This window comes from Phacochoerus africanus, chromosome 8 (assembly GCF_016906955.1).
Source record: "Phacochoerus africanus isolate WHEZ1 chromosome 8, ROS_Pafr_v1, whole genome shotgun sequence".
NCBI lineage: Eukaryota > Metazoa > Chordata > Mammalia > Artiodactyla > Suidae > Phacochoerus > Phacochoerus africanus.
In genome coordinates, this window is record NC_062551.1 from 72,873,145 (window position 1) to 72,896,430 (window position 23,286).

Below are 23,286 nucleotides of genomic sequence, written 5' to 3' on the forward strand. Positions count from 1 at the left end.
ATAAAGGAATTTTTGAGGCTTAGAATTGTTACTTTCACTTTGACTTTTTCAGCAGTATGCTAGGTCTTTGTTGAAAATGTATCTGAAAAGGAGTTAGCTCCTAATTTGAAGTACTTTACCACCGTCAAATGACTGGTTTCCTAGTTTGTGGAAACCTCGTGGAATTTAAGAAATGTGTTTGGAGGAGAGAAGGCCAGTGTCTGTTTAGAGGCAGAAACCTCTTTGCGAGTGGTGATGGGAGTAGGTGGATAAAAAGAAGACTGCCAGTCCCGGGAAACAGCAGGACTAGGGCTCAGTCATTGAGCTTGTTATCTGTGCCTTGCGTGGGCAGCGCTTGGAAGGGTTGGCCTTTTAAACCCCTCCGTGCCCCCTCTGTCCAGGCAGTCATCGAGTTATTGACAGGACTCCTGTGTCTCAGTGGTCTGGCGCCTTTGTTTTTCCTGCCTCTTCTGCATCTTCCCATTTCCATCTCTCAGTGTAGACAGCATCTCCCTTCTCATGCCACCGTGTCAGTACTGGTTTTCTGCCTCTTCCCAGTCCCTTAGAGGTGTTACAGCCACACCTCCCGGATGACACTCACCTGCTTGAGAATATCTTAATGGCTCCCCATGGCCCCCAGCCAAGTCCAGACTCATTTATAGTGTGCTGCGTGTTTGATTTTCCTCTTCTGTCCTTGGCCTTCAGGTTCCACCTGCTTAGTGCTTTCTCTGAAGAGCCTTCCCTGATAAACCAGGCCACTGGGAAATCCTCCTAGGTGCTTCTGTAGCAGCACGTCCTTCCCCAAGCTTAACCACGAATTCCTGATGGCACTGCTTCCTGCCTGCTTGGCTCCTGTTAAAGAGTGGGGCGGGCTCTCTGAGGATAAGGCGCTTGATGGCCTTTTTCACCTGGTGCTGAGAGACAGGTGGTAAATGTTTGTCTGGCGAATAGGGGAGGAGCCAGTTCATAGAACCCAGAGAGGTGGGAGCGGCCCTCCTCCTTCTGCAGGACCTTCTTTAACTCTTTGGTGTCTACAGTAAAAGGGGTGGCGTCGAGCAGAGGCTTAGGTGGCATTGCAGAGAAGGCAGCATCGTGGACCATCCGCATCAGCATCTCCTGTCCCAGAGGCCCTGGCCGTCCCCGTTTCCTTCTGGCCCCTCCCCATTTCTCTGCTTCCTTTACAGTTGCACTTGAAAGAGTTGCTTCTCCTCTCCCTGCCTCCCCTTCCTCCTCCTGTTCTCTTCTGAATTCCATGAGGCATTTGTCCCCAGTGCTCCACTCATGCTGTTGTCACGATCACCACACCTCCTCCTTGGCAAATGAACGTTCAGTTCTTAGTTCCACTTTACCTGGCCCATCAGCAGTTCTGGACACAGCTGATCACTCCCTCTGTAGGTAAGGGCCAGCACCCTCTTGGCTGGCAGATACCTCCCTGGCTATGCCTCTGGCCTCTGGGTACTGCAGTCATCTGGGGACACAGTCACCACCCTCTCTATCTGTGTTCACTCTCCAGGTACCTCGTCCAGGCCCAGCTCCAGGCGCCATGGCCATTCTGAGGAATTGGCACTTTCTAGGCTTAGCCTCTTTGTGGAACTACCTAATGTCCTTACCGGGGTATCTGTCTAGCTAATGTCTTTACTGGGATATCTATCAGGTACCTCAGACTTCAGCACATTCAAAGTAAATTCTAGTCGTCCCCCCCCCCGTGCACACAGACACACTCAAGACTTCCCCCCAGTCTAATACAGTTCAGTGAACAGAATAACTGCAGTTGCTGTGACACTTTCTTGACCCCTATAACACCCCCCCCCCCATCACCAGCAAGCACGTCTTGTCAGCTTCATCTCCAAGATGTGTCCAGAGGCTGACCGCTCCCGCCTCCTCCCTTGCCACCCTCGCCCTCCCCTCTGCCCTTCTGGAGGATATGGAGGCTCTTGCCTCCACCCTTGTCCACCTACAGTTTTCTGCCTTCCTCATAACATAGCAGCTGGAGTGATCCTCTAACATTCCAGGCAGTCATATTTCTCTGTTAGAACTTTCTGCTAGCTCCCTGTTTGACTCAGAGAAGAGGTCAGCAGCCTGCAAGGTTCTGTATGGGCTGATGTTACCTCCTCCTCTCCTCCCTGCCCCACCTCCCTGGCCCCTCCAACTTCCTGGCCATTCCTTGAACACGTCTAGCAGGCCCTTGACTCAGCTTATGCACCTGCCGTTTCCTCCCCCAGGTTTGTGCAGGACTCATTTCCTTTGGGTCTCTGCTCACCTGTCACCTTGCTGGTGAGCCTTCCCGACCACTTAACCTCGGGTCCGGTCAGAGTGGGTCTCTCCTGGGCATGGAGACTCAGAGGTGACTTGGGATTCCTTTTTCCTTCTCTGAGGTACTCCTTAGTCCTCGATGAATTTGATCAGGCTTGGAAGAGATCATCTCTGAAACTCTTTTTACTTAAAAAAAACCTCTGATTGTGGAAAATGTTCTAGCTTCATATATAGTTTTAGTCAGGAAAGAGAGAGAATCCATTCCAGACAGACCGCTCAGACTCTCATCTGGTAAGATGTCTACAGCTTCCTTGTTTAGTTTGGAATCACGGAAAATTGAAATTCACGACTCGTCTCTGAGTTTCGGGATTAGCTCCTCCAGCACAGTTTTCAGCAGTAGGATTTCTGTGTGTGAGTGAACAGGGAAGCTCCTTGTGGGCATTTGTTGTTCACACTGTACCCTCACTGCCCACCAAGTTCCTGATATACAACAGGTGCTCTGTAAACATTTGTTGAAGGAATGAAATGGATTTATATCCAGTATAACTTTATAAATGAGAGCGCGGAGTTGTCTGTGGTCGCAGTCTCTCTGGCACGGTTTATGTGATCAGAGGAATAACTCAAATAGTGCAGTTTGATCGCAGAGTGGCTAGTGTTTGCCCTCACTCCTGTGCCTCTGCCTCCCTGTGCTTTCCAGGCCCCCAAGACGAAGACGAGAAGCCTTCAGCCTCTGCAGTTGAGCAGCCGGCCATCCCGCAGGAGGCTGGGAGTCAGGATGTGCTTCCAGAGCGCGGGGTCCCTGCCCCTGCCTGCGAGCCCCAGACTGGACCAGAAGCGGAGCTGGAAGCCGCACGTTGTGAGGCCAATGATGTGGAGGAGGAGGAGGAGGAGGAAGAGGAGGAAGAGGAGGAGCTGGAAGATGAGGGGGACACAGTAGCTGACGTGCCAAATGAAAGTTCCCCAAAGGAGCCTGAGATACGGTGTGAAGAGAAGCCAGAGGATTTATTAGAAGAACCAAAAGCGCTTTTGAAGGAAACTCCCGAGGCCTCCCCAGAGGTAACCCCTGTTAGCACTGTTCCCAGAGCTAAAGAGGAGGCCAACGGCGACGTGTTTGAAACGTTCCTGTTTCCATGTCAGCACTGCGAGAGGAAGTTCACCACCAAACAGGGGCTGGAGCGGCACACGCACATCCACCTGTCCACCGTCAACCACGCCTTCAAGTGCAAGTACTGCGGCAAGGCCTTCGGCACGCAGATCAACAGGAGGCGGCACGAGCGGCGCCACGAGGCGGGGCTGAAGCGGAAACCCAGCCTGACACCGCCGCAGCCCGAGGACCCCGCTGACGGCCCGGCGCCCGGGGACGCGGCCGCCCCCAGGGAGGACGTGCCTCCTCCCGCGCTTGGGCAAGACTGTCTGGCCTTGCATTCGGAGAAAGCCTCGCAAGAAACGGTCCGTTCCTCTGTTGCAGAAGAGAACGGGGACGTCAAAGAGCTGCATCCATGCAAATACTGTAAGAAGGTTTTTGGGACTCACACCAACATGCGGCGGCACCAGCGACGAGTGCACGAGCGCCATCTCATCCCCAAGGGCGTGCGGCGGAAAGGCGGCCTCCTGGAGGAGCCTCGGCCCCCGGCTGGGCAGGCACCCCCTGCCCAGAGCGTCTACGTGCCCAGCACGGAGCCGGAGGAGGAGGGGGAGGCGGACGACGTGTACATCATGGACATCTCCAGCAACATCTCCGAAAACCTCAATTACTACATCGACGGCAAGATTCCCACCAGCAGCAGCACGAGTAACTGTGACGTCATTGAGATGGAATCCGGCCCCGCAGACGTGTACGGCATAAACTGTCTGCTCGCGCCCGTTACCGTGGAAATTACTCAAAACATAAAGACCACACAGGCCCCCGTCACAGACGATCTTCCTAAGGAGCCTTCCAGCAGCACAAACAGTGAGTCCAAGAAGCGCAGAACCACTAGTCCTCCCGTGTTACCCAAGATCAAAGCTGAAGCCGAGTCCGAGCCCGTAGCTGCCTCCTGCTCCTTGAGCCTGCCCCTCAGCATAGCGACGACAGAGGCCGTGTCCTTCCACAAAGAGAAAAGCGTATATTTGTCATCGAAGCTCAAACAGCTTCTTCAAACCCAGGAGAAACTAACTCCCCCCGCAGGGATTTCAGCCGCTGAGATACCCAAGTTGGGTCCTGTTTGCGTGTCCGCTCCTGCCTCGATGCTGCCTGTGACCTCGAGCAGGTTTAAGAGGCGGACCAGCTCTCCGCCCAGCTCTCCCCAGCACAGTCCTGCCCTCCGAGACTTCGGAAAGCCAGGCGACGGGAAAGCCACGTGGACGGAGGCAGTTCTAAGTTCCAAAAAGCCCAAATTGGAAAGTCATAGCAACTCCCCAGCCTGGAGTTTGTCTGGGAGAGACGAGAGGGAAACTGGGAGCCCGCCAGGCTTTGATGACTATAAAGTACCTAAAGAGTGGGCAGCTAGTTCTTCCTTTAGCAATGTGTGCAACCAGCAGCCGCTGGATTTATCGAGCGGTGTAAAACAGAAGGCTGAGGGTATGGGCAAGACGCCGGTCCAGTGGGAGTCTGTGTTGGATCTCAGCGTGCATAAAAAGCCTTGCAGTGACTCCGAAGGCAAGGAGTTCAAAGAGAATCACTTGGTGCAGCCAGCCTGCAATGCCGCAAAGAAAAAGAAGCCAACCACTTGCATGCTGCAGAAGGTTCTTCTCAATGAATACAACGGCGTCGATTTACCTGTAGAAAATGCTCCGGATGTGACCAGGAGCCCCAGTCCTTGTAAACCCCCAGATCCCCATCCGGATCCTGACCTCCTTGGTCCTGACTCTGGTTTATCTGCCCCGGCTGCTGAGTCTCCTCCTGAGGTTTCTCCTCGGTCACCTGCCCCGCAGACGTCTTCCCTTTCTTCTGGGCAGCTGCCGCCTCTCTTAACCCCAACCAATCCCTCTTCCCCTCCACCCTGTCCTCCTGTGTTAACCGTGGCTACGCCACCCCCTCCCCTGCTTCCTACTCTCCCTCTTCCAGCCGCCTCCTCTGGGACATCCCCTCATGCCTGTCCTTCTCCTCTCTCGAATGCCACCGCCCAGTCCCCGCTTCCGATTCTGTCCCCGACGGTGTCTCCCTCGCCGTCTCCCATTCCTTCCGTGGAGCCCCTTCCGTCTGCTGCTTCACCTGGGCCTCCGACCCTCTCTTCGTCCTCCTCCTCCTCCTCATCTTCCTTCTCTTCGTCGTCGTCCTCCTCCTCCCCCTCACCGCCTCCTCTCTCCGCAGTCTCCTCTGTGGTGTCCTCGGGGGATAACCTGGAAGCCTCTCTCCCCATGATCTCTTTCAAGCAGGAGGAGTTAGAGAACGAGGATCTGAAAGCCAGGGAAGAAGCCCAGGCTGCCGCGGAGCGGGCTGTCGTTCAGGAGACATTCAACAAAAACTTTGTCTGCAACGTCTGTGAATCGCCTTTTCTTTCCATTAAAGATCTAACCAAACATTTATCCGTTCATGCTGAAGAATGGCCCTTCAAATGTGAATTTTGTGTGCAACTCTTTAAGGCTAAAACTGATTTGTCAGAACATCGCTTTTTGCTTCATGGAGTGGGGAATATCTTTGTGTGTTCGGTTTGTAAAAAAGAATTTGCTTTTTTGTGCAATTTGCAGCAGCACCAGCGCGACCTCCACCCAGATGAGGCGTGCACACACCACGAGTTTGAAAGTGGCACCCTGAGGCCCCAGAACTTTACAGATCCCAGCAAGGCACGTGCGGAGCACATGCAGGGTTTGCCGGAAGATCCTTTGGAAACATCTAAGGAAGAAGAGGAGTTGAACGATTCTTCCGAAGAGCTTTACACGACCATAAAAATAATGGCTTCTGGAATAAAGACAAAAGATCCGGATGTCCGATTGGGTCTCAATCAGCATTACCCGAGCTTTAAACCGCCTCCATTTCAGTACCATCACCGCAGCCCCCTGGGCATTGGCGTGACGGCCACAAATTTCACGACACACAACATCCCGCAGACGTTTACCACCGCCATCCGCTGCACCAAGTGTGGGAAGGGTGTGGACAACATGCCCGAGCTGCACAAACACATCCTGGCGTGTGCTTCCGCTAGCGACAAGAAGAGGTACACCCCCAAGAAGAACCCCGTCCCGTTGAAGCAGACCGTGCAGCCCAAAAACGGCGTGGTGGTTTTGGACAACGCCGGGAAGAATGCCTTCAGACGCATGGGGCAGCCCAAAAGGCTGAACTTCAGCGTCGAGCTCAGCAAGATGTCCTCGAATAAGCTCAAATTAAATGCGTTGAAGAAAAAAAACCAGCTTGTCCAGAAAGCAATCCTTCAAAAAAACAAATCTGCCAAGCAGAAGGCCGACCTAAAACATGCCCCCGAGGCCGCCTCGCACATCTGCCCGTACTGCAGCCGAGAGTTCACGTACATCGGCAGCCTGAACAAGCACGCCGCCTTCAGCTGTCCCAAAAAGCCTCTTTCCCCTTCCAAAAAAAAAGTTTCCCATTCATCCAAGAAAGGTGGGCATCCGTCCCCTGTGGGTAGTGACAAAAGCAGCAGCAGCAGCAGCCACCGCCGAAGGACCGCGGATGCGGAGATTAAAATGCAGAGCGTGCAGGCGCCCCTGGGCAAGACCAGAGCCCGCAGCTCGGGCCCCACGTCGCTCCCGCCGCCTGCCTCGTCCTTCAGGTCCAAGCAGAATGTTAAGTTCGCAGCTTCGGTTAAGTCCAAAAAACCAAGCTCATCTTTAAGGAACTCAAGCCCCATCCGAATGGCCAAAGTGACTCACAGCGAGGCCAAGAAACCCAAAGCTGCAGCCAAGAACCACGCCGCCCAGCTCTCGGGCAAGACGTCTCGGAGCCTGCACGTGAGGGCACAGAAAAGCCGGGCTGTCCTACAGAGCAAGTCGGCCCTGGCTAGTAAGAAAAGAACAGACCGGTTCAATGTCAAATCTAGAGAACGGAGCGGTGGGCCGATCACCCGCAGCCTGCAGCTGGCAGCCGCTGCGGACCCCAGCGAGAGCAGGAGGGAGGACAGCGGGGGCAAGCAGGAGCTGAAGGACTTGAGGTAAGCCTGTCTCCAAGGCCAGAGGATTCAGAGCTCAAGAGCCAGGGGTGGGGGGAGATGGTTGCAAGAAAACACTCTCCTTGCCCAATGGCTCTTTTTTTGTTTTTGTTTTTTCTTGTTCCTGCACTATTTTGACACAAGCATTTAAAGGAAATAGCTGTTGCTTAAGGTGTAGACAGACATGAAGGAGGGTCATGCTTTGGCCACTGTAGCGCTGGACACACACAGCTTTGATTTCAGACGTGGGGGCTCACAAAGTGGTACCATTTCTTTAAACGGGGCCCATTATGAATTGAGTTTGAAACCACGAAAAGCTCCCCAGAAGTACCCTGTTAGGCAAAGGTGAAATTCCCGCAAGCTGCCTCTTTATTTTGGGTGGTATCCCAGTGTCACCTATATTATTTCCTGATCGTAGCTCACTTCTTATGTTCAGATGGATCCTGGAGTTCGATCCAGCCACATGACAGTCTTGCTTAGTATTTCTGTGGTTAAGTTCTTGCAACTGAGACTGCTTTTATTGTTTTAATTTAAAAAACTTGCCTCTTAGTTAAAATAAATCAAAACATAGCACCCTATTCCTTTTCAAATGCCGTATGTCTCCCCCCCCCCCAACTCCTGGTGTTTCCGGGCATAAGGTGACTAACAGCCCGCTTCCCATGGAGAGGAGGAGCGGGAGAGCATGTGTGCCGAGGCCAGGCCCTTGTGGTGCTTTCAGGCTCGGATGGGGACCCAGGGCAGGTCGTCCCACGTGTCAGTGCCTTTGTTTCCCCACTGGCGACATCAGAGCTCATCCTAGATCTGGGGGATTTCACTGTTTCGTCCCTGTTTTCCTTGCTTAGAACTGTTCTTAGTTAAATTTGTTACATTGACCCCTCAGACTTCATAAGTTACTCAGATGTGAGTGGCGTGCACTCTTGGGAAGGAGGACCGCGGGTCCATCTCAGGGGAACCTACTCATCGTCAGCCGGAACTGCTGCAGAGCGTTTAAATCTGGTCCTTTTAGAGCGAGCTGCGTGCCTCTAGGCTTTCTCAGCTGTAACTTTCAGCGTCTCAGCATTCTTCAGTGTTTTAAGCAAACAGATGTGGTTACCCCGGGGGTGGGGTGCGGGAACAGGGACACTGCCGTCGGGAGAGGTCACGAGACTCACCGGTGCTGTGATCACTGCAGAGTCGCTGAGGTGGAGTCCTTGGTGCTGGCCGTTAGGTCGTGGCTGAAGAGGGAGAGAAGATCAGTATGTAGCCAAGGGCTGACAGTAGATTTTTTCAAAGCTGCTTCCTAAAAGGGCTAAACAGTCGGTTGGTGTAGATCTTGCTCAGCACCTGGCCTCTGGCCCGGGCGCACACGTGCACAGCACTAGTGGACATGAGCACCTGTCTATCAGCTGTCCCGACTGCCCGCCTGTAGCAGCTTGACCGTGTACCTCTTTGTTCTCAGTCTGTGTCCTGGAAGTTCCACAGCCACAGGACATTCTTGAACCGTCCTTTTCAAGGTTAAAGAACCCAAACCATGCCATCATTTTCACAGACTGTACTAAGAAACATACCCAGGTGGTTGATGCTTTAGAATGTACTGTATATATTTCCTGTTGTCTCCACTATTTTATGGAAGAATCATTTATTTTGTACTGGATCCCATTTGTACAGTTCAAGGGTAAAGTTAATGGGAAAAAAATTAAAGTGTTATAAAGCAGAGCCCCTTGAGTAACTAGATTCGTGAAGTTCATCCTCTGCTTTTGAAGAACCATTAAGACTGCAAAGGACCGAAGTGCCTGATAACGTTGTGTGTCTGCTCTTTGCTCCAGTTAGTTTTGATTATTTTGCTTTGGTTGAAAGTCAGCGTTGCAGGAATGAAACTGGGCCTAAAGGGAAGCAGGGAAGAATCAGCTAAGAAGACATTGATAGTATCATGACTGTAGGTGGTAGCAGCAGGCTTCCCCAGTGGCTGTCCTCACTCTGTGGGAGTCACTGGAACTGGGCTGTGGACACAGCTGAAGGACGTGTGTTTTTCATGGGGGTCCACTTACACGGTGACCATAAACTTGGGAAGTATTTTTAGGAATTACACAATGGACGTTTGGTGGGACATCATGCTTTGACTATCTGGGCAGAAGAGTGAGCGTTTCTTCAGAGAGCTGTGGTCCTCTCAGTACCTTGTAGTGAGCTGGGTATGAAGCGAGGACCCCGGGCGCAGGCCTGGGGGATGTGGCAGTCCATCAGTGTCAGCCCGGGGCTCTTGGCGGAGGCCTCGTCCTCAGCCCGTAGTGTTGTACCACACAGGCAAAAAGTTGTCTTAACTAGAGTCTTCTTCCCTTCTCAGTACATTTCTGCTTGTAAATTTTATTCAGGGACGATTTCATGGCACGTTTGGAAATACCCGCTCTCACCCTGCTTTCAGTGATTTCACTGTCCTTACTCCGTTGCATAGTCGAGGACTTAACCCCGGAACTGGCAGCACACCCTTTCCTGTGTGTTTTGTCATAACTGTGATTAAGGGCTCGTCCTCAACACTCAGGCATTTTACGTTCAAATGCCAATTTAGGATTCCACAGATTTTCAAGTATTTGCTTGCAGTCAGCCTTGTGAACGAAGTCAGTTTTCCATTCAACACTGAGGATTCAGCAGAATTTGCCATTTGGTCATTTCCTGGAGCACAGGCCATTAGGCCAGATCAGGTTGTGAAAAAGACATGTGCTCCAAATCCTGTTTTAAGACAGAGCTGCAGAGGACACCAGGCATATACCACCATCTCCCGATTCTTCTGTTACCAGCTCTTAATCCAGTGTGCTTGCTGGCAGGTGGGCTCTCCTTCCAGGTCGGGTTGGGTCGGGTCAGAGCTCACGTGAGGCTCAGCGGTGGGACTGACTGCATTTAGAGCTGTTGCTGAGGGCTCATATCCATGGACTGTGAGACGAAAGGGCAAGGACAGAGGTACATTTTCTGCTCCCTTCTAACACATCTTTGATCTTTATAAATCTCAAGAATTACATTCTTTAATGCTGCTTTTAGAGCCACTTTTTTTTGATACTGTGTTCCCATTGCAGTGTATTAAAGAAGTGACGGAGAAAGCAAAATGAAATTCTAGACCAAATTTCCCCCATTTCCTGTAATTGATTAAAAACATCAAATAATTCAGATTTCTTACCTACCATCCCTGCCACACCGCTCCAGAGAGACATCTGTGTCTCTTTTGAGTGGCACGCCCACGTTTCTGACACTTTCCGTCATCCTGCCCCTGTCTTGACACTTGTCCGTGGTCTGCCCACCTTTTCTTTAACATGGTCGATTCATATAAGGTTGTGTTATGTTGTCATTTATCTTCAGTTTTCTTATTTTCTAGGAACTTCCTGTAGAAAAGCCCCCCAAAACAAAGCACACCTTAATTGACTAAATAAAGATAATGCATGCTCAACTTAGGATAAGCACTACGGCAAAGGACATGAAATCTACCAAGCTTGCAAGACCAGGTGAAGCTGACCCCAAAATGCTATCACACAACTGATTGCCAGCACAGGCCCCTTGTTACCCTGGTCAGAGTCGGCGCCCGGCATGGGTGCTTGGGCTCCCAGGTGATGAGATACACAGAGGAGGGCACTGTAAGATGGTGGTCCTGGGACCGGGAACTCAGACATGAGCGTGGCCCTGGTGTTTGACACGTGGCAGAGAAAGCAGAGATTTGAACCTGACCTTGCAAAGCAAGTTCTCTGTTTTATCAGTAAGTGGGTGTAGCTTTTCAGGGATGACACATTCTGATGCACTCATTTTAAAATGTTTTGGTCACACACCTGCTCTTGATGCTGTTCCTTTAAATGAATTTATAGACTGAGAGAGGCATTTAGCTTCTTTCTTAGCCTTTTTTTTTTTTTTTTTTTTTTTGCTGTTGTTGTTCTTGTTTGTTGTTGTTTTATCCCAAGCAGATTGCCAGCATAATGGAGAGGAAACCAGATTGGGTATGGACTTTTTCTAATGCCTCTTCCAGTGTCATGTTTATATATCCAAATGGACATGATCCTCTCAGGTTATTATCTGGCACTAATTTCTAACTGCTATCTTATCGGAGGTGGCAGCAGTACATCAGTGCCCGGCATGTATCACAGGCCCGTGTAGGTGTTTCTCTACACGTAAGTGGAAAGGGATCTACATAGCAGGTTTTACACCTCCGTCTCTAATAGAGATTTAAAAAAAAAAGCAAATTGGCCTATTCCTGAGTATATAAGTTTAATTTCTCCATGCATTATATGCCTTCCCCTAAGTAATGACTGAGTCAGTGGAAAATGGCTAGGTTTTATTCATGTCGTGGTGTGTTTTTCTTTTTTGTTGCTGTTGTTGTTTTTTTTTTTTTTTTTGGTTCTCAACTCTAAAAGTAATCTACCTCTTAAAATTTGTAGTTTAATACTTGTTTGGTGAATTTGTGCCACTTTAACCTTTTCACTATCATTCCCATTTTGTTACATTTCTGTTATGGGGACTTTATGTTGAAATATTGTATAAAAAGCATTTGTAGCCATTTAAAAATAAAATATTTAAAATTATTTAAATTGTTTTGGACGCTTCAATTGTATTATATGTGATTTACATTTTACATTCTTGTTTGAGCTGTTAATCTGGAGAGTGTTCCTGTATTGAAGTTTGCTGTTAGTTATTTTATTGTTTCTTGTCGGAGAGTGATATAAAAGACTATTCTAATGAAAACATTAAAATTTACAAATTGACATACAAAAGGGGTTGTCCGTTGATTTTAACCAATGTAGACTTGAGAGAGAGGAAAAGAGGTTAATTGTAGACAGACAAGTTAAGAGTGCTGTGTGCTATTTTTTCCCCTTCCAGCATGAAATAAATCACTTGAGCGAGCTTGTCAGATGTACAGAAAGTTTTCTTATGCTGTTGCTAGCAAGCATTTAATGACTAGGGGGAATTCAGAGGATGCATTTTATATCGTTGTAACCAATAAAAAAAACTTTCTAAAAGCTTGTGAAAGGACTGCATTTTGTACATCCTTGGGAGCAGTTAAGGGGGAGATGTGAGGGTGTGTGTAGGTGGGGTGTCCACAGGCTGCATCTTTAAAGTGCATTTGCACCCCCCCCCACCCCCGCCCTCTTCTCCCTTGTTTGTATCCGGCATTGATTGGATATTTCCTAATTCATGACGCTTCTGAACCGTCAGGATACTGTCGGTCGGTCAGTCGGTAAAGAAACACACAGAACCTACCTTGGTAAGACTGAAATAATTCCACACATGGGGTCTTGGCATTCTCTGTGCTTGCTAACAGTTCACTCTGTTATTTTTATGGATCCCTGAAGAGTGAAACAAAGAAGCTGTAACATTTGTGCTAGGTTGATATGGAATTGTTATTTTTTTTTAAAAAAAAAAAAAGATTAAAAATGGCCGAAATGAACAGTTTCGTAAAGTCCTAACGCGGTAGCACTTGTCCTCATGCTTTTTATCTGTCTCGTTCCTGCTCAGGGAAAGGCGGTGAAGCCGAAGGTTGGCTCAGCCTTCCTCGTGCCTTGGCAGGGTGCTCACACTTGTGGCTCCTGGCGTCCTTCCTACCTTAGAGAACCCCACCAAGGAGGGGGCGTGAGTGGGGCAGAGGCGGAGGTGCGAGGCAGCTCTTGGCATCAGCTGTGTAGATGCTCTAGAAACTGGGCACTGAGCACGCACAGCACCTGGTGAGGTGCCGGAGTTCGTGAGCTAGAACGCGCGCTGCTCTGGGAGAGGAGGGTGGGTTTCCGCCTGGGCCCATCTGCTGTCCCTCCAGGCTGGCAGGGAACTGACACCCAACAAGCACCTTCTCTGTCCCCTCCTTGGGGGCTGAGCCTTGCTTGGGCAAGCGTTTTGCCTGGCGGGTGTGAGTTCCCGGTCTGCCATAAGTAGGGAATGGGCCAGCTGGTCTTCTGAGTTTCCTTCTAGCAGGAGGCCATTGCTTCTGGGCGTGGACTTGCTCTGGGGCGGGGGAACCCAGGGTGAGGGTGTCGTCGCTGGTTCTCATGGCAGCACTCCGTTCCCAAGAAGGCGCCCGACTCCCTCCCTCTCACCAGGGACAAGCTGCCCAGTTTGGTTGCTTTTACTCTTTGGGAGTTAAGACATTGTGAAAAACTTAAAAGCTAATAACTAAAGCCTTAGGTCCTTGCAGCTGTTTTGAAGCATCTTGCATTGCTTCTGATTACAGATTCCTCTCTAGGCTGGCTCTTTTAATTTGGATAAGTACTTTCCAGCAAAAAAGTGATTTTACAGAATCACATTTCTTTATCAGCACCTTTTGTAAATGAGGCTGTGTTCTAGGTGCTTAGGTGACATAAGTGGACAAAAATCCCCCCCCCCCTTTGTGATGCTTAGAATTGCGTGGTGCCTTTTCCCTTCATTTTTAAAACCTCCCTCACTTTGTCACAGTTCTCCAAAGACTATATAGGTGGTTAAGAAAGAAGATGCTTAATATTTGAGAGCAGATACCTAGATAACTGCTGGCTTTCAGTGCTTGTGTTAAAGCGACTCCTAAAATTACAGCTTACTTAATGCATTTGCTATTTTATTTCTGTGGATTTTGATTTGATATCAAACCTGACTTTGAGCAGATGGACTTAAATGCATTAAAAAAAATTAAAGGAACACTTTGCCTTGAAAGTCCATTAGAGTACAGGTGAGTGAGAAAAAGGGTGAGTCTGTTATAAAGGCCAAACTTAGAGTAGCCCAAAGACCCGGCTTGTGGTTAAGGGCTTGCCATTTCTATTATTATTATCATTATTTTTGGATACCTAACAGCTCACGGCCTCCTCTTCCCCTGGTGGCACCAGCCCTGCTGTGGTGCTGCTGGTGCTGGTACTTTGGGGTCTGGCCTCTCCTTGAATGTCTTGGTAAAGCATTACTGAGGGTGTGTGTTTGAGGAGCCTCTTGGGTATGATCAAGTGGCAGCCTCACCTTTTAGGGCACAGGTGGTTCTCAGACTTAACCCCATGGTCAACCAGGTGGGGTTTGAGCCTTGTCTGCTACCTACACAACAGCTCACGGCAACACTGGAACCCCTAACCCACTGATCGAGGCCAGGGATCAAACCCACATCTTCTTGGATGCTAGTTAGGTTAACTGCTGAGCCACAATGGGAACTCCAAAATGTGGGTGGTTCTTAATTGCTAAAGTACAAGTGGTCTCATTCGAGCCTCAGGTGTCCCTGATGCAGTGGGACTGTGATTAGTAGGGGGCTGCCTCTGGAAACACATTTAGTTTCACCTCTTTTTTTTTTGGTCTTTTTGCCATTTCCTTAGGCCGCTCCCATGGCATATGGAGGTTCCCAGGCTAGGGGTCTCATCGGAGATGTAGCTGCTGGCCTACACCACAGGCGCAGCAAAGCAGGATCCAAGCTGCATCTGCAACCTACACCACAGCCCATGGCAATGCTGGATCCTTCACCCACTGAGCAAGGCCAGGGATCGAACCCACCACCTCGTGGTTCCTAGTCAGATGCGTTAACCACTGCGCCATGACAGGAACTCCTAGTTTCACCTCTTTGACTGTGGGACATTATTCTATCCCCATCGTGGATGTTTCAGGTCCAGTTGGCCTTAAGATGAGTCTGATTAGTCAGCAAACCTCTGTTTAATAGAAATTAAGCACATTATAATAATACTCTTTGATTTTGGAAGTGGTTCTAAAGAAGGGGCCGGGGTCACCAGTTGTACCCTCAGCTGTCACTTTAGAACCTTAACCTTGACCTGCTGGGCCAAAACCAGAGTTGCCCGGGACTTGCCTCCCCACCTCAGCAAACAGTCCCTTGCATGCGAAAGAAAGGGTTATATTTCTGCCAAAAGTAAGTTCTTTTTAAAATATAGGATTAGAGCCTGGAGGTGTGTAGGTTTTATCTACTTTCTGGTTTAAGAAGAATCAGGAAGGCCATCATGACCCTGCATTAAATTGTTTGCAGTTGGCAACAATTACATTCACTCATGAGCTATTACAGGGGGCTTGGAAATATTTTTATTAATGTAAACCTGCCAAACCATTGGGGTCACAAGATCTATGCATGCTCCTAATGCCTGCCTCACTTGTACCAGCTGGATTCCTGATACAGCTCTTCTAGAAAGTGACCTGAAATTCAGGTAGATGTTCCAGAGAACGTAAGCCTTTTAAAGAAGAAGTTGATGGCTCAGTGTGCCTTCCTGTGTCCAGCTTATAACCCCATGGCAGGAAGCCAGAAAAAGAATGGACGTCTTCAGAGCTTCCTTGATAGGTGCCCCCAGAGTTATTCAGCGGGGTGTCAGTTCAGCAATGACGGAGAGCTACAGGTGAATTTCAGAGTATCGGTTTATGTCCTGAGTCAGAACATATTTGAGCTAAGAATATTTCCATATCAGTGTTTAGACAGAAGCTGACTGTATAATCTGGAGTTGTGTTTAGATAACTACCAAGTCTTAGCATTAAATCTAAATATAAGTTTTAGAAAACTTTTTTTAAAGGCCTAGAAATTGTTTCACAGGTAAGTGAAGAACAAAAGGGGATTTAGGCCTTTAGGATATGATGTCGCGATTTTAATTTTTTAAGTTAAAATAGAATTTCAATTTAAGATAATGACATTTGCTTTAGGATTTAATACTTGCCAAAAATGTAACATTTCAATATTCTCTGTTGGAATGAAGTTATTTAAAACTCATGTGGATTCAGTTTTCCTTGCAGTAACATTCTCTTCTCACTTGCTTTTTATAAATCACATCCAAGCCTTGCCAGCGAGCTCAAGTTTGGGAACATTTTCAGATGTCTTCTATTTCCAAGCTATTATTGGACCTGTGAATTCAGGCACATTCTCCTGTAGTGATTCAGCCGGTCAGCCATTCAAAAAACATCTCTAGTGGTCAGTCTGGATCATGCAGGTGTTAGTGTATAGATCTGACGGACCCCGTCTTGTGGGATGGGGGCTTCCGGAGGCTGCTCGGGAGGTTGCTGGCCACCATGGAGGGAGCTGGGGGTGCTCCTGGCTGTCCCTACCCCATGGGCCCTGTTCTAGGGGCCTCCCATGGCTTAGACGCCTCAGGAGCTCTGCCACCACCCCAGGGAGAGCAGTTGTCCCCGTTGCAGTCAAGTGGACCAGCCTGCAAGACACCACATCACTTGCATTTTGTCCCACAGCTGTAAACGGGGACCCCACACCCAGCTTCTGATTTGAGTCATGCTCTTGACTGCAGGGCAAAACCACCGCGTTCAGCATGCCGTTGGGTTTCTTGTAGTTACCGAGACCCCCCACCCCCACCCCCCTGCCCCACCAGATGACTGGCGCCAATGTCATCACCCACAGATAGGTTTGTTGGGGGAGGCTGGGTCTCCCACTGGGGATAACCCTTGGCCTTGAACTCCTAGCCATTTGGGTTTTAATTCCCTGCGTGCCATTTGTCACTGGGCTGGGGCTCACTCCTGGTCTGCCATGGCTGTGCCAGAGGAGGTGCCTGTGTTCTTAGGTTCAGTAAGCTGTGGTGGGGGTGGTGACAATGACCACTGTTGTCTAGAGCTTCAGGAACACAGGGAAGCCCCTCTAAGGACCCCCGCAGGGTGTAGTAACCCGTCCCTGCTGGCAAGGACAGTGGTGATGGCCGAGGAGCTCCCGGAAGAGGCTGCAGGAGAAACTGCCTGGAAAGGAAAGAGGTTCCTTTGTGGAAACTGACAAACATCAGTCTCTGTTAGTTTCAGAGAATGGGGGTTACTGCCTCTGGGGAGGAAAGACTCCCAAAGGCTCGCAGGATGGTCCGCACTCTCCATCTGGGTCCAGCAAAGCAGACATGAGCCGGGGGCACCCGGGTGCAGAGGTGTCCGGGGAGCTCTCCATGCCAGGTCTTCTGGGTTTCTGCTCTCCGTTCATTTCAGGCAGTGGGAGGTAGACCAGAGTACTAATGGGCCCTGGACCCAGAGCCCCTGATAAGCATATCGTCCCATCCGAAGTACTGCCCCTGGCTCCCTCCCTGCCTTCAACTCTGGAGTTCTTGAAGGCACTTCGCTCGTCTAGACATTCTGGTCTCCATTTGTTAGATTTGTTTACTAAATGTTCCCCACCCTAGAATGAAAGCTCCCCCTGGCAGGACCTTTGCTTTGTCCACTACTGCATGTCCAGCATCTCCCACAGTGCCTGGCACATAGCTGCTTGGTAAATATTTGTTGAATGAATAAAATACTGGAATCCTGCTCTGCTGCTTGTTAGTGCTGTCACCTTGGGCAAATAAACTTAACCTCTTTGAGCCCCTACTTTCCTCTCTGTAAAAGGCCATAAACACTCTTATCTAACAGGAAGGATGGTTGTGAAGACAGCGGAAGGGCCTGTGGGGCCCACAGGTGTTCCTGCTGTGCCCTAGTCATTGCTGCTGGTATTACCGGGAAGTGCCCTCCTGAATCTAGTTTGTCGCAGTTGTGGCTGGTGCTCAGAGCTGACTTGCCACGTTCCAGATTCCAGGGCCTCACAGGTTGCTAGTGGCCAGAACCTTCCCTCTGCCTCCACCTGGAGAGGCACTCGAGTGGCCGTAACAACTGGCTCTGCTTCCAGTGGCCCTAGGGCCCCTCACTGTGTCTCAAGACACTGACCATACTGCTCCCTTCCTCCCATTACATAAAGAGAAAGACAGGAAAGCCCTTTTCAAATCACAGCGAGGGAGAAAGGTGATTGTTCTCATTCTGTCATCCCTCCATACAACTTTTTATCTTGGTTCTGGATTTCAAAGTCAAGATGTACATTTTAAAAAGCAGAGTTCAGGAGTTAGCGCCATGGCTAAATCTGACCAAGAACCATGAGGTTGCGGGTTCGATCCCTGGCCTTGCTCAGTGGGTTAAGGATCCGGCGTTGCCGTGAGCTGTGCTGTAGGTTGCAGACGCGACTCAGATCCCTGGTTGCTGTGGCTCTGGCATAGGCTGGCGGCTACAGCCCCGATTCGACCTCTAGCCTGGGAACCTCCATATGCTGTGGGAGAGGCCCTAGAAAAGGCAAAAAGACAAAAAAAAACAAAAACAAAAAAAAAACTGGGTTCAGAAGGAAACATTTCTTAGCTCTGTGAAACCATGAAAACTTAACCAAAGGATCCCAGCCCATTGAAATAATAAAAAATGTAAGAATGGTCGCCAATGCATGAAAGAGTTTGCTAGCCACTATTTTCAGGGCCTTACACATATTGCTCCATTTGATCATTTTAACAACCCTATGAAATAAACACTTTCGTGTTCTCCCGTCTTACACATGGGGAAGCTGCAGCACAGAGGTGAAGGGATTTGCCCAAAGTCATGGCTAGAAAGAGGAGAGCCCAGAAACAAGTCCAGCTGTCTGGCTCCATCTCTGGTTCTGAGTCTGTGCCCCGGTTCATCCCCTTTAATGAAAAAGCAGGGAGACGTGGCTTATTCATACCCACCTGCCCAGGTGTGGACAGGAGGCACCAGCTAGTTTGAAGGAATTCAAAACACGCTGGAGGTAAACACAGGTCCTGCTCCCTCCTGGTCTCGGTCCAGTTCATATGCTCCCAGAGATGGTGCTGATCGGTCTCAGCCAGGCCTGGCATGGCGAGTGCCTCCCCCACCAACCGTAGGGAAGGAGCAGATCCAGATACTGCCTGGTCCAGAGAATTCAACCTTGCTCCCAGGTGTCAACTTCCTTGTTCTTTTTTCTGTTTTCGAAGAGGTCTTTCCAAGCCGGGGTTGGCAAGTAGTTTTCCAGCTGTGCAAGGGGTGCAGCTGTCGGGGTGTTGTGAGCATCTTCCCAGGTAGGGTCACGCTCAGGGATAGAGGCTGGGCTGAGTGCCCGGCGTCCGTCTTGGATGCAGGAAAAGGTGGCTCTGTTGCACAGGCGTTCGCTGTCTGAGGTCTAACATATCCACTACTTCCTTTTATTTATTTAATTTTTAACTATTTTTAATTAAAGTATAGTTGATTTACAGTGTTGTGCCAATTTCCACTGAACAGCAGAGTGACTCAGTCATACATATATAGACCTTTTTTCACTCTTTTCCATCATGATCTATTCCAGGAGATTGGATATAGTTCCCTGTGCTCTATACGGTAGGACCTCATTGTTTATCCCTTGTAAATGAAACGGTTTGCATGTATTAACCCCAAACTCCCAGTCCATCCCACTCCCTCCCTGCTTCCTTCCTTTTAAAAATCACATGGGACGTAATTTCACTTTTCCTTGAAGGCTCAAGATGACCATCCGCTCATACTTTGTTGTGGCAAAGGGACACTCTCAGAGTTGAGGCACACAGGGAACCGGAGCCTGAGGTGTGGCTTAAGCATTTCTGGAGAAGGATGTACACCTGTCTCCCTTCTCATCTATTATTTACGGAGATTGTATTCCCTGGCAGCCTTCGGGTATCCTTGTGTTAATTGTCTGCAGGTGAGGAAGCCAGATAGGGGTCCTGTTAATACGATCTGTAAATAGGTGGTGGGCCTCGAACCCCAGGACACGCCCCCGCCTCCATTGTCAGCAGGTGCACCCCGCAGAGGGCAGTGTTCAGTGTCACCCACACGTACAGATGCTGGCTTCTGCTTTTAAGCTCCCCAAACACACGCGAGTTAACTGCATTCTATGTGTGGAGAGAAGGAAAAAGGAAGTTTGGGTGATGGTGCGATGGCTTCCTCAGCAAAGGTGTGGTCTGAGAAAGAACAGTTCACTCTCTTCACCCGATGCCTTTGGCCTTTATGTTTGGGATAAGGTTTTGGTACTGAGCTCTCACACGTGGTGGGATCAGTAACAAAGTGCCTGGAGTCCAGTCTTGGTACGTGCTGCTCAGGCTGAGGGACCTGGATCAAACTCTCCTCTTTAATTTACGAAATCCGTCCAGAAGTTTCTCGAAACTTTCGGCTTAGAGGTGTTTAATCCTCCTACCTTCTGCATTCACATTTAGGCTCCTTCGAATGAATTTTACGAGTGAGTTTGGCGAGAGTCTTCACGGAGGAGCCAGCCCTTTTGATGCACCTCCGTGCATTGGTGTCATAGGCGGTAGCTGATATGCAGGCTCTGTCAGGTCACTTTATCACCAGAATTAACCATGTCTGTATCCTTAACGCTGTTTATAAAAATGACAGATACAGCCCGTTGGTGCCAGCCAGCAGCAGGTGTTTAAAAAGGTGATGTCCTGCATTGCATTAGGCACATTTGTAGGGGGGAGACTGGTTTGCTGGTCCAGTACGTGTTGTCTTGTTAACTTCCGCCTGAGGCAGTGCAGGCTCTGGTGTGTTCCCAGGGGTGAAGGGGCCTAATTTGGATTAGCTCACCAGCATGTTCACCTGGCAGACCAGCCGCATCAAAAACCACTGGGAGGCTTTATTAAGAATTCTAGGAGTTCCCGTCGTGGCTCTGCGGGTTCAATCCCTGGCCTCACTCAGTGGGGTTAACAATCCAGCATTGCTGTGAGCTGTGGTGTAGGTCGCAGACGCGGCTCAGATCCCGTGTTGCTGTGGCTGTGGTGTAGGCCGGTGGCTACAGCTCCAACTGAACCCCTAGCCTGGGAACCTCCTTTTGCCTCAGGAATGGCCCTGAAAAGACAAAAAAAAAAAAAAAAAAATCCAAACCCACTAAGTCATCATCCCTGGGGGTGGGTGGGTCTTTGAACTCTTCATATTTATCAACTTCTGCAGTGAGTCTGAGCCGACTTCAGAGTCCCCTTCGGGTCTTTTAAAAGGGGGAGAAAAGTGACATGTCACCATGTCTCGTTATTTAATTTGCTTCCGATGTTCACGTTTAATTATTTTCCTTTGCCTGTTAATAACCTCTTTGGTATATATGCTCAGCACTCTGAGCATTTCACCTGCATGTGACAGCAGAGCCAGAGATAGGGTCACTTCTGGTGTCAGAGCCGAGGTTGGGATGGAGGATTCCCTACTTTGTCCATTGTTGCTCTTTGTGTATCTTCTTGAGGAGACTCTCTGACCTTAGGTCATGAACTAGGACAGGCCTGGCATCAGACAGTGCCCTGTGGGTGCGTGTTCTCTCTACCCCAGCACCTACTGCTGCACCCAGCACAGTGCAGGTACCTAGGGTTTGTGGACTAAAAAGAAAGGAAGAAATCTCTGGGAATAATGGAGCCAGAGACACCACAACACTTACTGACCTCTGATCTGACCCCAACTCAAGACTTCAAAGCTTAAGGTGTGAATTTGGGGGGGGGGGCAACTAATTGCCAGCAACTGAATAGAGAGCACCCCTTGGGTGAGTCAATGATCAATTAAAATCAGGTTGAAAGAAAAGGATTGGTTATTTGCTGGATAGTTAGTTACACATGATCTTAGAAGGTTCCCACCTGGGGGCGTGGTCCCCCTAGGTTAAGAACGCGCCGTGAATGCCCATCAGTACACTGGAGAGATGGAAGGAAACCAGGCACTCAGTCCACTCCCTCGCAGTGCAGTCATCAAGGGTACGGGCAAAATTATATTCTCCCCTCCCCGGTCCACACTGGTGCACACCCACGGGCTGTCGTGACTATACGCCAGCATCCTGCACTGCACCCAGCACAAGTACTCCAATAATAATGCCTTCACATATTTCAATCCTTTCCCCCAGTTTTTGGCTCTGAAAACAGGGCCATCCTCCCTCCACCACCAGCTTGGATTCCTGACACCTGCTAAGGAGCCGCTCTCTTGTCAGGCCTCCAAAATACGTGGCAATGGATGGCATCCCTTGCCCGGTTTCTTATTTTTGCCCAAGACAATGAACCACCGCCCCCATCTCCCCCCTGCAGAGCCTAAACGCAGCTTGATTGTGCAATGCCCTGTGCGCTGGAGGGGCTGGACCGCAAACTGATTCACAGTGGCACGTCCTCCTCACCTGAGCGGTGTCCCCACCACAGCCCGTAAGTCAGAGCTGCTGTGTGATGGGGTCCAGCTGGCCAGGCCAGAGAGCAGTGCAGGAGCACTTGGAGGAAACGCCGAGGTGCCCATGGCCCCGTCCCTCCATCAAGTCCCGCGTGCTCGCCGTTGCAATTATTGGCGTGAGAGCATTTTGCAGAGGACAGAGCCTGGGAGGGTAGGGTGGTTCTGGAAATCTTTCTGAACTATTGTTAGAATGCCAGCTGCGCATGAAAGGAAACACAAAACATGATTGTGGCTCAGTTGACTTTCCTTTAACCCACCTGCTGTGTAAATGGATGCTCCTCGTTCCCCCGCAAAGTGTCCTGATGACACTGACCCATGCCCTCCTGGCCCAGGCAAGTTAAATGCTGCCAGAGGTCAGTTATAGTGTTCCTGAGCCTGTATATTATGCCCCTATATTATGTTTTATAGTAACATAAACATACTCGTGTTTGTAATAAACATCATAAATATGCCAGGATTGATTATTGTACACATATGACTTAATAGCTTCCAAAGCGATGAAATATGAGCATCGAGTTGTTTATGAAAAACAAGTTGAAGGCTTAGAAAGGCTCATGGTAATTTGCCTAAAAACTGCCGTGTAATTAGGTGTGGATGAGAAACAATGAAAAATTTGCATAAAGATACAGAAACATTTTGCACTTGAATTGCTCTTAAAAGTTTCTCCTTGCCCCACGTTACACAATAACTGGAGAACAATAACTCTGACGCACTAGGCGTGTGATTTAGTCAGGAAAGGCAGTGAGATCATGGCCCGTCATTTATTCGATTCGTTCAGGAACGAATGTGGGGCCAGGGCCTGCTGTTGTGCACCAGGCACTGTTCCAGGAGGCTGTCTCGGGGAGCAAAACGCACAAGGTTCCCCACCCTCGTGGATCGCCCATCCCCGTGGGGGTGGGAGGCAGACCATGAACAAGCAGGTAACTAGACTGTCAGGTGATGGACGCTCTGCAGAGACATGGAACAGGAAAGGGGAAGAGAGGGCGCTGGAGTGAGAATGGGGGCCACCATGAAACTGTAGGGGTTCAGAGAAAGCCTGACTCAACGAAATACCCGGGGCCGGGGGGGAAGGCAGCCTCTGGACACAGGGGAGGAAAGAACTTGGCAGAGGGACCAGCAAGTGCAAAGGTCCTGAGGTGGAAGCATCCTGGCG

The 23,286-nt window shown here is 49.7% G+C and overlaps 1 protein-coding gene across 8 annotated transcripts in view; it reads left to right on the plus strand.

Moving 5' to 3' along the window:
• Positions 1-23,286, plus strand: part of PRDM2 (PR/SET domain 2) — a 120,832-nt gene that overhangs the window by 79,673 nt on the left and 17,873 nt on the right. For 6 of the 8 annotated variants that reach the window (XM_047791931.1, XM_047791926.1, XM_047791928.1 and 3 more), the window contains one exon: positions 2,930-7,316. The exons of 1 other annotated variant lie outside the window; for it this stretch is intronic. In XM_047791931.1, the coding sequence (XP_047647887.1) occupies positions 2,930-7,316 (4,387 nt within the window). Of the gene's footprint in view, positions 1-2,929; positions 7,317-10,653; positions 12,281-23,286 lie in introns of those variants that run through there. One more of the 8 variants, XM_047791927.1, reaches the window with a different exon arrangement.